The sequence below is a fragment of the Eurosta solidaginis genome, chromosome 5, assembly GCF_040869045.1.
Source record: "Eurosta solidaginis isolate ZX-2024a chromosome 5, ASM4086904v1, whole genome shotgun sequence".
NCBI lineage: Eukaryota > Metazoa > Arthropoda > Insecta > Diptera > Tephritidae > Eurosta > Eurosta solidaginis.
In genome coordinates, this window is record NC_090323.1 from 169,067,470 (window position 1) to 169,080,697 (window position 13,228).

The window sequence follows — 13,228 nt, forward strand, 5'->3', positions numbered from 1 at the left end:
CGGTGTTAAATATCACAAATACTCAGCACCGTATCACCCGGCAACTAATGGACAAGCAGAGCGAAGCGTACAGACGGTCAAGAACGCATTGAAAGCAATGGGTACCACGAATAGTTCTTTGCAGGAAAACATAAACGAATTCTTGAGACAGTACAAAAATGCACCACATTCGACAACAGGCACCTCGCCAGCACTATTGTTTATGGGGCGGCAGCTACGAACACGATTGGACTTGATTCGACCAGAGGAAATCTCGAGGAAAGTAGTGGAGAAACAATACATGCATCTCAAGAAAAAGGGAAGAGAGTTCAAGGTAAATCAAAACGTATACTTCCTGTCGGGTAACCCGCGAATTTCTAAGTGGCTCAAAGGAACAATACACGCCCGTCTAGGGGATCTTCACTATCAAATACAATTCAATGGGAAAATGATAAAGACATGTAGACCAAATACGGAAGTCACACGCGGGGCCCGATAAAGCAACACCGGAAGTGAATCATCATGAAACGAGGGTTGCAGCTAAAGAGAACGGCACAGCTGCATCGGGTATAGTAGAAAACCACGAAGAAGTCGAAGCACCCATAGAATCACCACAAAATATATCATTGGGATCAGAAGAAGATTTGGAAGGGTAGTGTTGGGAGTAGACCAACACTACAATAATACAGGACGATACACCGCCATCGCATTCAACACCAGCACGGCAGGCGATACCGGAAAGAGATCCGGAACTAAACGAGACGCCGGCAGCCCCTCGGCGGTCGACCAGACAAAGGAAACCGAGAGTTCCATTCTCACCTTAACTCCTGCAGAGGAAGGAAAAATGTTATGTATGAAACGAAGTGGTAACGCCACACACTGAATTAATTTACTATCATTTTGACAACTCTGTTTCTGATTATTCTTTTTTGTTCTTTTTTATTCTTTAGTATTAACTCAACACATTTTATATTGAAATGTTCATATTCACTTATATTAAATAAACTTAGGAAATATACATACACAAAACTACCTCAAAAAATTAGAGGGAGTATGCAGACTATCAATGCTTAGCATTACGGGAGCCTTGAAAACAACCCCGATATCTGCAATGCCATTCTGCTAATTCCACCTGTAGACTTGGTAGCAAAGAACATAGCGTTAACAACTGCAACCAGGCTCGGTGCCTCGGGGCAGCTTGAGCGTCGACCATATGGCCACAGTAGTATAGCGTCATCAATCACAAGACGAACAGACTACCTGATTCCCTATCTGCACTTCGAGGGCGATCTTAAGACCACAATAGAGATGGACGGTTGGCGCAAGGGTGCTCAAATGGCGGACGAGGCGATACATGTATACGCAGATGGTTCCAAAGTAGTGGAAGGAGTAGGGTCTGCGGTATACTGTGCTGATCCGGAAATAAACAGATCCTAGAGGCTGCCGGATTACTGTAGCGTTTTCCATGCGGAAATAGTAGCCGTAACCAAAGCAGTAGAAACCCTGGAAGAAAACAGGCCAAGCTGCAATCGTGTTACTTTATTTTATATTGACAGGCAGCAACTAAGGAAATAATCTCGCATAGCACAGCATCTAAATGCGTGTTAGAATGTAAGCAGTCCCTGGAGAGAATCAGAATAGGGAGAAGCATAAATCTATATTGGGTGCCAGGGCATATGGGAATAGATGGGAATGAAAAAGCGGATGAACTAGCTAAAAAGGGCGCATCCCTTGAAGCTTGCTCCGTAGACGTCCCAATTAGACTGGGCGAGATTAAGCGAAGGCGAGAGGTGCACATGATCGACCAAGCAGGAAAGGCGTGGGCTCAAGCTCGGGGCTGTGAAGTATCAAAGTTTATGTCTAGGTCTTACAACCTTAGACTAACAAAGTTGTTTCTATCATTAAGAAGAGAGGACTGTATACTCATGACGGGTATTCTGACTGGACACAGCCTTCTGGCGTCACATGCCTTTAAATTAGGCTTGGTCAGTGATAGCAGATGTAGGAAGTGCGGGCTGAGGGAGGAAACGATAGAGCACGTTCTGTGCTCGTGCCCTGCGCTTGCCAGGCTAAGACTCCAGCTATTAGGAGTGATACAGCTGTCAGATCTAGAAGCACCAAGTGGCTTAAGCCTTAGGAAGCTTCTAGTATTTGCCAAGAGGACGGATTTATTTTATAACATAGGTCCTGGTTTTTGATTGGGTTTTTCAGTTTGGTCGTTAAAACAAACTTCTGGTAACACTACGGACTTATTCAGTCTATGTGAGGTCCTCATGGATCGGCCAGTTCAACCTAACCTAACCTGCCAAACTATAGACAAGAAATTTACAAATTATCTGGCTCACAAATTGAACCAGACTTCTGGATTTATCGGGCTCAAATCGTTGTTGTTGCATTCCCATGCAAATTATGTGGCTCAGGATCTTTGTGTTATCCGTTATCCAATCAAAGTTATAATACCCTGTGTAGATTTTCAATTTTTTTTTTTTTTTGCGAATTAAATAAATACACGGAGTTTAATGAAAATGGTGCAAAAAGTAATGTTATTACCGTAGCATTATGAATGTTACAATGTACCGCAGTAACTTTAACCAGAAATTACTTATAAATTGGTTATAAAAGTAAAACTGATTAATACTCGTTGGGAAACCCTCAGATTGAGTTTCATTGAAACAACGCCAAGTTGTAAAGGAAGAAATATATGGCCGCGCTTTTAAATGTATAGTATATTTATTCATTTAGAATATTCCTTTAATATAGCTTATTAAATTTGCTCAAACTAAGAAGAGTATCACAAATATACAATCTAACGTTATTCATCTTGTGATTAGCATCGATGCTAAATTCATTCATAAAATATGTAAAAGTGTCGCTATATAGGCCTTTATAAATTCCTGTTGTTTTATGCCTCTACTACTTAATCTAAACCACTGTTATTTGTTGGACTCAATGCCAGCTTTATCTGCCGAAGGCTCACATATCGGATATGTACAACTCTCATAAGTAGGAATCATGTACTTAATATTAATGAATGCGTTGGGTCCTCCACATGTTTCGAGCAATGATAGAGTATCTTCGATGACGTCACCAATGCGACGACTACGATCATGATCAACACCAGAACCAAGGTTAACATTTATGTTTTTGTATAAATTGCAAACTGCTAAAAGTTGGCGATAGTATGGTACGAGTGCTTGACCCACACAGGGACCTGTAGTTAAGAAATATGCAATTAACTAATAAATTCATTATAGCGCACATTTGCTTGAGCTTACCAACCAGAACCATGGTCTGCAAAACCTTCAGCGCTGATATTATAATCTTCTTATCACGTGTATTGAAAGCTCTTTTTAATGGAAGAATAAGTTTTGGTAGCACTGGTAAAACCTTGTGTGGCGCTTTGAGTATTAAATCCATTGCAGCCTCTTGTGCCAAAGAACGTATATCGATGTCGTTATCTGCCAGACTAGATAAAAAATATAAATGGAATTGACTTTAGAAACTTAATAGAAATAGAATTTTGAAGAACCGACTGAGATGATTCTCACTGCTTCCTTTCAACCTTAAAATCGGACTAAGAAGAGAATTGTTGTTGTTGTTGTATTAACGATAAAGACACTCCCTGAAGGTTTTGGGAGTCTTATCGATGTTGATGATCCTTTGTCGGATATAGTAGACCTGGTACGTTCTGGTAACAAAGCACCATTAAGGTACTAACCCGACCATCTCGGGAGAACGATTAATATGACCATATTAAACCTTCTAGCCCATAGCTGGCCTAGCCAGTGAAATTGTAAAGATTAAAGCAGGGCTACAAACCGCCTCGAAAATCGAAGCGGTTCGGATCAATGGTTGGAACCACTCAGACAAAACTTGAACTTGTACCTCTGAACCACCGAACCGGTTCGGTTCAAGTGGTTCAAACGTTTAATATTAAGTTTTGATAGTATACAAAATTTTAAATTCGTCGCTTGGGATCTGTGTGCAACTAACCATCGATATGTACCTACTAAGCATACAAATAAAATACAGTTATTGAGATCAAATCCATGTATGCAGTTATTTATAAAACTTATCAAAACGGTCTGTTGATTATTATAAAATGAAAGGAACGAAAATGGTAGAATACATGACTATACCTATAGGGAGTAAAGGCTTACGCCGATCACTATCGGCGGCGGTGGCGTAGGCTCTATTATATACCGGCGGCGTGGGCGGCGCGCCGGCGTACGCTGGTGTTCTTACTTTAAAAAGCTTGATTTTTCTATTTAAAAAAAAAATATTTAGGAAAGGTTTTGTTTGTTTGTATCAAGATCTCGCAGACCGTTCAAAAAATTTCAGGAGTATCTCCTTGCGGGGGGATTGCCCTCGTTCACTCACTCCACAGAGGCTTCGAACCTAACCCCGGTCTATGGAATTGGTACTGCTGCGTCTGCTGAAAAGAAATAGATACATAAAATAGTCACACTTTTGTCTGTACATCTCGTGCAAAGCGTAGTTTCACCTAGGATTAACTCCCAATAATCGTCGCGAACACAATTTCTTTAAATCATTTGTGGCTCCATGGCCAAAGAGGACAAATACAATAAGAGACGTCACTTGTTTCTTTGTATAATGTTTTCGTTATGGTAGCCGTAGTTTTTATACTCAGTTGAGCAGAGCTCACAGAGTATATTAAGTTTGATTGGATAACGGTTGGTTGTACATATATAAAGGAATCGAGATAGATATAGACTTCCATATATCAAAATAATCAGGATCGAAAAAAAATTTGATTGAGCCATGTCCGTCCGTCCGTCCGTCCGTCCGTTAACACGATAACTTGGGTAAATTTTGAGGTATCTTGATGAAATTTGGTATGTAGGTTCCTGAGCACATATCTCAGATCTCTATTAAAAATGAACGATATCGGACTATAACCACGCCCACTTTTTCGATATCGAAAATTTCGAAAAACCGAAAAAGTGCGATAATTCATTACAAAAGACCGATAAAGCGACGAAACTTGGTAGATGAGTTGAACTTATGACGCAAAATAGAAAATTAGTAAAATTTTGGACAATGGGCGTGGCACCGCCCACTTTTAAAAGAAGGTAATTTAAAACTTTTGCAAGCTGTAATTTGGCAGTCGTTGAAGATATCATGATGAAATTTGGCAGGAACGTTACTCTTATTACTATATGTACGCTTAATAAAAAATTAGCAAAATCGGAGAAGGACCACGCTCACTTTAAAAAAAAATTTTTTTTTAAATTAAAATTTTAACAAAAAATTTAATATCTTTACAGTATATAAGTAAATTATGTCAAGATTCAACTCCAGTAATGATATGGTGCAACAAAATACAAAAATAAAAGAAAATTTAAAAATGGGCGTGGCTCCGCCCTTTTTCATTTAATTTGTCTAGGATACTTTTAACGCCATAAGTCGAACAAAAATTAACCAATCCTTTTGAAATTTGGTAGGGGCATAGATTTTATGGCGTTAACTGTTTTCTGTGAAAATGGGCGAAATCGGTTTATGCCACGCCCAGTTTTTATACACAGTCGTCCGTCTGTCCTTCCGCATGGCCGTTAACACGATAACTTGAGCAAAAATCGATATATCTTTACTAAACTCAGTTCAGTGAGTTCAGAACTCACTTTATCTTGGTATGAAAAATGAAAGAAATCCGACAATGACCACGCCCACTTTTTCGATATCGAAAAAAATGCCATAATTCTATACCAAATACGAAAAAAGGGATGAAACATGGTAAATTAATTGGATTGTTTTATTGAAGCGAAATATAACTTTAGAAAAAACTTTATAAAATGGTTGTGACACCTACCATATTAAGTAGAAAAAAATGAAAAGTTCTGCAGGGCGAAATAAAAAACCCTTAAAATCTTGGCAGGTATTACATATATAAATAAATTAGCGGTATCCAACAGATGATGTTCTGGGTCACCCTGGTCCACATTTTGGTCGATATCTGGAAAATGCCTTCACATATACAACTACCACCACTCCCTTTTAAAACTCTCATTAATACCTTTAATTTGATACCCATATCGTACAAACTCATTCTAGAGTCACCCCTGGTCCACCTTTATGGCGATATTTCGAAAAGGCGAACACCTATAGAACGAAGGCCCACTCCCTTTTAAAAATACTCATTAACACCTTTCATTTGATACCCATATCGTACAAACAAAGTCTAGAGTCACCCCTGGTCCAGAAAGGCCCACTCCCTCTTAAAATACTCATTAACTCTTTTCGTTTGATACCCATATTGCACAAACGAATTCTAGAGTCACCCCTGGCCCACCTTTATGGCGATATCTCGATATGGCGTCCACCTATGGAACTAAGGATTACTCCCTTTTAAAATACTCATTAACACCTTTCATTTGATACCCATATCGTACAAACGCATTCTAGAGTCACACCTGTTCCATCTTTATGGCGATATCTCGAAAAGGCGTCCACCTATAGAACTAAGGCCCACTCCCTCTTAAAACACCTTTCCTTTGATACCCATATCGTACAAACGCATTCTAGAGTCACACCCGGTCCACCTTTATGGCGATATCTCGAAAAGGGGTCCACCTATAGAACTAAGCCCCACGCGCTTTTAAAATAATCATTAACACCTTTCATTTGATACCCATATCATACAAACAAATTCTAAAGTCACCCCTGGCCCACCTTTATGGCGATATCTCGAAAAGGCGAACACCTATAGAACGAAGGCCCACTCCCTTTTAAAAATACTCATTAATACCTTTCATTTGATACCCATATCGTACAAACAAAGTCTAGAGTCACCCCTGGTCCACCTTTATTGCGATACCTCGAAAATGCGTCCACCTATAGAACTAAGGCCCACTCCCTTTTAAAATGATCATTAACACCTTTCATTTGATACCCATATCGTACAAACGCATTCTAGAGTCACCCCTGGGCCATCTTTACGGCGATATCTAGAAAAGGCGTCCATCTATAGAAATTAGGTCCACGCCCTTTTAAAATACTCATTAATACCTTTCATTTGATACCCATATCGTACAAACGCATTCTAGAGTCAACCCTGATCCACCTTTATGGCTATATCCCTAAATGGCGTCCACCTATAGAACTATGGCCCACTCCCTCATAAAATACTCTTAAATGCCTTTCATTTGATACACTTGTCATACAAACACATTCCAGGGTTTCCCTCGGTTCATTTTCCTACACGGTTATTTTCCCTTATGTTGTCACCATAGCTCTCAACTGAGTATGTAATGTTCGGTTACACCCGAACTTAACCTTCCTTACTTGTTTTTTTTTTTTTTTTTGGCGAGGTGTGCATAAATGTCTTCTATACATTTTTGTGGGGTTAGGTTAGGTTGGGTGGTAGCTTCCCTAATAGGGAAGTTGTGTTTATTTGTTCGACTGTATTTAATTAATTAATTAAATCCCTTTCCAAAAATCACATGTGCATAACGTGCCTACACGACATGGATAAATGCGAGAAAATTAAAAATGTCCCTCTTAGAAAAAATTAGGGATCATTTTTTTAATTTCCAGCGACTTACTCGCCACTCGTAGCAGACTTGGTGGCTCTTATTATATTTATCCTCTTTGCCTTGGCGGTCACGCACAAAGGCGACTTACGGTTGCTATTAATGGTCTATTAATACTTATGATTCTCGTGGCACAGGGCGCTTCCAGTTGTTTCGTCACCCCTGGCCCACCTTTATGGCGATATCCCGAAAAGGCGTCCACCCATAGAACTATGGCCCACTCCCTTTTAAAATACTTATTAACACCTTTCGTTTGATACCCATATGGTACAAACGCATTCTAGAGTCAACCCTGGTCCACCTTTATAACGATATTCCGAAAAGGCGTCCACCTATAGAACTAAGGCCCACTCCCTTTGAAAATACTCATTAACACCTTTCATTTGATACCCATATCGTACAAACAAATTCTAGAGTCAACCCTGGTCCACCTTTATGGCGATATCCCTAAATGGCGTCCACCTATAGAACTATGGCCCACTCCCTCTTAAAATACTCTTTAATACCTTCCATTTGATACACATGTCATACAAACACATTCCAGGGTTACCCTAGGTTCATTTTCCTACATGGTGATTTTTCCCTATTTTGTCTCCATAGCTCTCAACTGAGTATGTAATGTTCGGTTACACCCGAACTTAGCCTTCCTTACTTGTTAGTTTTAGTTTAAGTTTTAGTTGAATTAATGAATTAATAAATATAGAATAAACATACGATCCTATAAGTGGTGACCCCGACGACAACAGAATAGTACAACCAAATATTTTAAGGTCGTTGCCGAAATCGATTCAGCTGTACTGGCACATGCCAGCGACATTATTTCCTCGCCACCCATTGCAAACCAAGTGACGATGTAACAGCAGCCATGTCAGAGTTGGTGGATAGGCTAGATCGTTTAAAGAAGCGCCTCGGCAACAAGCACGACCGACCAGCTCACGCAGTGAGGACACACGGGATACACACCGCGATATCTGTTAGTATCATTCCATTTTCGGCAAGAACGCAACACGGTGTCGGCCACCATGCGCTTTTTCATCAAAGCTTTCGAAAAACTTGTCAGCCCTCCGTACAAAGCGCTATGTCGGAGGAGGATATGAACTCCAGCCGCCTTTACATTTTAACCAGAACGTCTTCAACGAAATTCCTCATCGACACGGGCGCCGAAGTTTCGATGGTACCCAAACGTCACGATGAGAGTACGCAACCAAGCGCAATGAAACTGATTGCTGCAAACAACACTACAATTAATACATTCGAGACAGAACGTTTTCAATGAAATACCTCATCGACACGGGCGCCGAAGTTTCGGTGGTAGCCAAACGTCACGATGAGAGTACGCAACCAAACGCAATGAAACTGGTTGCTGCAAACAATACTACAATTAATACATTCGGCAAACGACAGATAACATTAGCTCGGCCTACGACGGCCATTTAAGTGATGTTTCTTAATCGCCGACGTTGCGCATCCGACGTGTTGGTGGATTTTCAAAAACAAAGCAAGGAATCGACAACGCATACGCATACGCAAACGCAATTGCAAACACAAACCAAAGAATTATTTTCAAACAACCAACATAATTTTTTACGAGAACTACGACAGCATTTCGAGACCGTTCGACCAATACAATACAAACGTCACAGCATGGTTAACCTGCGGAATTTGTTCCTAAGGATCGGCGAATTTTCTGGAAAGGGGGTGGTGTAGTGACTACCCAAATCGACCCTGCAGCAATATGTGGCAACATCATAGAACCGCTGAGTTTTAGCAACTACAGCCAACGTCTAGATATACTTTGAATTTCAACGCATCATTATAATTCTGGATTTTTCCTCGGAAGACACGACTTTGTTCCTCTTAGTTTTAGTTTCTTTTTAGTTTTAGTTTAAGTTTTATTTGAATTAATGAATTAATAAATATAGAAACATAAACATTCTATATATATCTATATATATAAAAATGGTGTGAAAAATGTATAGTAATTCATCAATTGAGAACGGCAGGACCGATTTGGCTCAAATTTTTTTTCAGTTCTTCGTAATTGCTAGGAGAAGGTTTTTACGAAAGAAAATTTTGGGAAAACCCTGCGGCAAAGTCGGAAAATTGGAGAAACCGAAAATTGAGAACGGCAGGACCGATTTCGCTCCAATTTTTTCAGTTCTTCGTAATTGCTAGGAGAAGGTTTTTACGAAAGAAAATTTTGGGAAAACCCTGCGGAAAAGTCGGAAAATTGGAGAAATCGAAAATTGAGAACGGCAGGACCGATTTGACTCAAATTTTTTTCAGTTCTTCGTAATTGCTAGGAGAAGGTTTTTACGAAAGAAAATTTTGGGAAAACCCTCCGGAAAAGTCGGAAAATTGGAGAAATCGAAAATTGAGAACGGCAGGACCGATTTGGCTCAAATTTTTTTTCATTTTTTCTTAATTACTATTAGAAGGTTTTTACGAAAGAAAATTTTGGGAAAAGTCGGAAATATGGAGAAATCGAAAATTGATTATTAATATAACGAGATAAATAACAGATGGTGCTGTGTTTTTGTAAATTTCGGATAATAGTGAAATTCATTGTGATAAAATTGCATTTTGAGTGGAGAAATTAAAGGGGTAAATAACAGATGGCGCTGTGCTTAGGTTGAGCGTAATTTAACAGGTGCACTTTTCTCATTGTCATTTTTTATTAAACAAATGTGCTATTTTTCTTGCTGCAATTGATTCGAGTTTTTCTGATTTTCATGTTCATCGATTTATTTTTCTGATTTCGGATAGTCATATATCGCGTATCACATCCACAAACGGTCTGCGTTGATATCGGCTCATTGTCTGTCGTATGCCAGCATTGCAATGCTTTGAACTTTCAATCAGAAACCCCCGGCTTATGCTGCGCTGGTGGCAAAGTGAAATTACCCGTTTTAACCCACCCGCCAGAGCCATTGTATTCGTTACTCTATGGAAATACAATCCAATCAAAACATTTTCTAGAGAATACACAAAAATATAACGGATGCTTTCAAATTACATCATTTGGAGCCCAAGTTGTTAGTGTACCCGGCTACAATCCCACTTTTAAGGTAATGATGTCCCATTATTATCGAAACATGAACAATTATTGTTATATTTTTCGAAATTGCTCCCAAACATTCAGATTCAAGGGCAAATTCACCATCGAGCGGGCGCTTTGTTACCACTACCGAATGAAGATCATAAGTTCCTACTGATCTATTTCGTTGGTGATTCGACAATTGAACTAGATCAGCGTTGTGCAATTTTTACTGCGACTAAACGTGAAATGATTGAACAATTACAAAATCTTCTACATGAGCATAATGAATTGGTCAGATTGTTCAAAACAGCATTGGATATGATGCCTTTAGACGACCGCAAAATCATTATTAGAGCAGACAAAAGACCCGCTGGAGGTCATGCAAGACAATTCAATGCTCCCACTATCAATGAAGTCGCAGTGGCGATTGTTGGCGAGAATAAGGAATCACGCGATATTGTTCTTTACCGTCGTGATGGTGGGCAATTGAAGCGCGTTTACGAGACACATCGGTCATATGATTCACTTCAATACCCGTTGATGTTCTGTCGTGGAGAGGATGGATATCACTTCAATATAAAGATGGTTAATCGAACGACAGGTTTGTTTACAAATCATCACTTCTATTTTATTTTGCAACCGAGTTCGAATTCATATTTCAGGAGAAGAAACGAATAAGAAGGTCAGCTCAATGAATTTTTATGCTTATCGTTTGATGATTCGGCGCGATGTTGACAATCATCAGTTGAGATATCGCCGGTTGTTTCAACAGTACTGCGTTGACATGTACGACAAGGTCGAAACGGAGCGCCTCAATTTTATGCGTTTCAATCAGTCCAAGTTACGATCAGATGAATACATACACTTGTGTGATGCCTTGGGTACTGAAGGAGACGCAACCAACATCAGTTGTTTGACCATTCTTCCAGCTACTTACGTTGGAAGCCCGTGCCACATGCATGAGTACGCTCAGGATGCGATGACGTATGTGCGGAATTACGGACGGCCGGATTTATTCATCACGTTCACTTGCAATCCGAAATGGCCTGAAATTACGAATCTCTTGCCGACAGGGCAAACATACAGCGATCGACATGACATCATTGCACGAGTGTTCGTACAAAAGATCAAAGTACTCATGGATTACATCGTTAAGCATAAGGTTTTTGGCATAATCCGTTGTTGGATGTACTCGGTTGAATGGCAGAAGCGTGGCTTACCACATGCACACATTTTGCTTTGGATGCTCGACACGATCCGCCCAGATGATATTGATTCGATCATTTCGGCCGAAAAACCAGATCCAGAAACTGATCCGGAGCTGTATTCCGTTGTGACAACGAACATGATCCATGGACTTTGCGGAGTCCACAACCCAGACTCGCCGTGCATGGAAAACGGAAATTGCACAAAGCGTTTCCCCCGTCCGTTGGTGGCTGACACCATCTCTGGAATCGACGGATATCCATTGTATCGGCGTCGTTCTCCAGATAACAATGGCAAATCAATCGTGATGAAAGTGAAAGGAAACAATGTCATCGTCGATAACCGCTGGATCGTTCCATATTGTCCGCTTTTGTCGAAAACGTTCTCAACTCACTGCAATGTTGAGTACTGCAATTCCATTAAATCCATCAAATACGTTTGCAAATATGTGAACAAAGGGAGCGCCATGGCGGTATTTGGCATTGTCGAACCGAATGCAAACGACGAGGTAACGCAATTTCAACTTGGACGTTACGTGAGTTGTAACGAGGCAATTTGGCGGCTGTTTTCGTTTCCGATTCATGAACGTCACCCGACTGTGGTACATTTGGCAGTACACTTGGAGAACGGCCAGCGTGTCTACTTTACGGACGCAAATGCAGCGCAAAGAGCAGAACAGCCACCAGCTACAACGTTGACAAATTTCTTTTCGACATGCGAAAACGATCCGTTCGCATGTACTTTTCTATATTCGGACATGCCACGCTATTATACATTTAACGCTGCATCAAAGAGGTTTCAACGCCGGAAAAAAGGTAATGTTTTTGCTGGCTTTACTGATGTCTATTCCACCGATGCTCTCGGACGAATATACACAGTTCATCGACGCCAAGACGAATGCTTCTATCTTCGCTTGCTTTTGGTTAACATCAGAAGCCCTAAATCCTTCGATTCCCTGCGTACTGTGGATGGTGTGCTATGCGCCACTTTTCGAGAGGCTTGCCACCATTTGAATTTGCTTGAAAACGATACACATTGGGGCTCCACTCTCCCCGATGCAAATGTTTCTTCGCCAGCGAATCAAATTCGTACATTGTTTGCGATCATCATAGCCGCATGTCATATATCGGACCCGACCCTATTGTGGGGCAAATATAAGGACGAGATGGCTGACGACATTTTACGCAGATTTCGCATGACAAATTTGAATTTCGATCTTCAAATTAATGATGACATGCGCAACGAAGCGTTAGTTCTGATCGAAGACATGGGCATCCTCATGTGCGGCAGTCTGGTGTCGACATTGGGAATGCCAGCGCCAAATCGTTCGATAAACGATGCATTCAATCGGGAGCTGCGACGGGAGCAAGACTATGATCGAGATGAGCTGGCCGAAAGAGTCCGAACAAATATGCAGCTGTTGAATGCAGAGCAAAATAACGTGTACGGTTCC

General features: G+C 40.5%; 1 protein-coding gene across 12 annotated transcripts in view; it reads right to left on the minus strand.

Annotated features, from left to right (window-relative positions):
• Nucleotides 1-2,706: 2,706 nt before the first annotated feature.
• LOC137233699 (parkin coregulated gene protein) overlaps nt 2,707-13,228 on the minus strand; it is a 69,620-nt gene continuing 59,098 nt past the window's right edge. For all 12 annotated transcript variants that reach the window (XM_067756976.1, XM_067756974.1, XM_067756970.1 and 9 more), the window contains 2 exons: nt 3,255-3,445; nt 2,707-3,190 (listed from right to left, as the gene is read on the minus strand). In XM_067756976.1, coding sequence (XP_067613077.1) covers nt 2,913-3,190; nt 3,255-3,445 — 469 coding nt within the window. In that variant the 3' untranslated portion in view covers nt 2,707-2,912. The remainder of the gene's footprint in view (nt 3,191-3,254; nt 3,446-13,228) is intronic.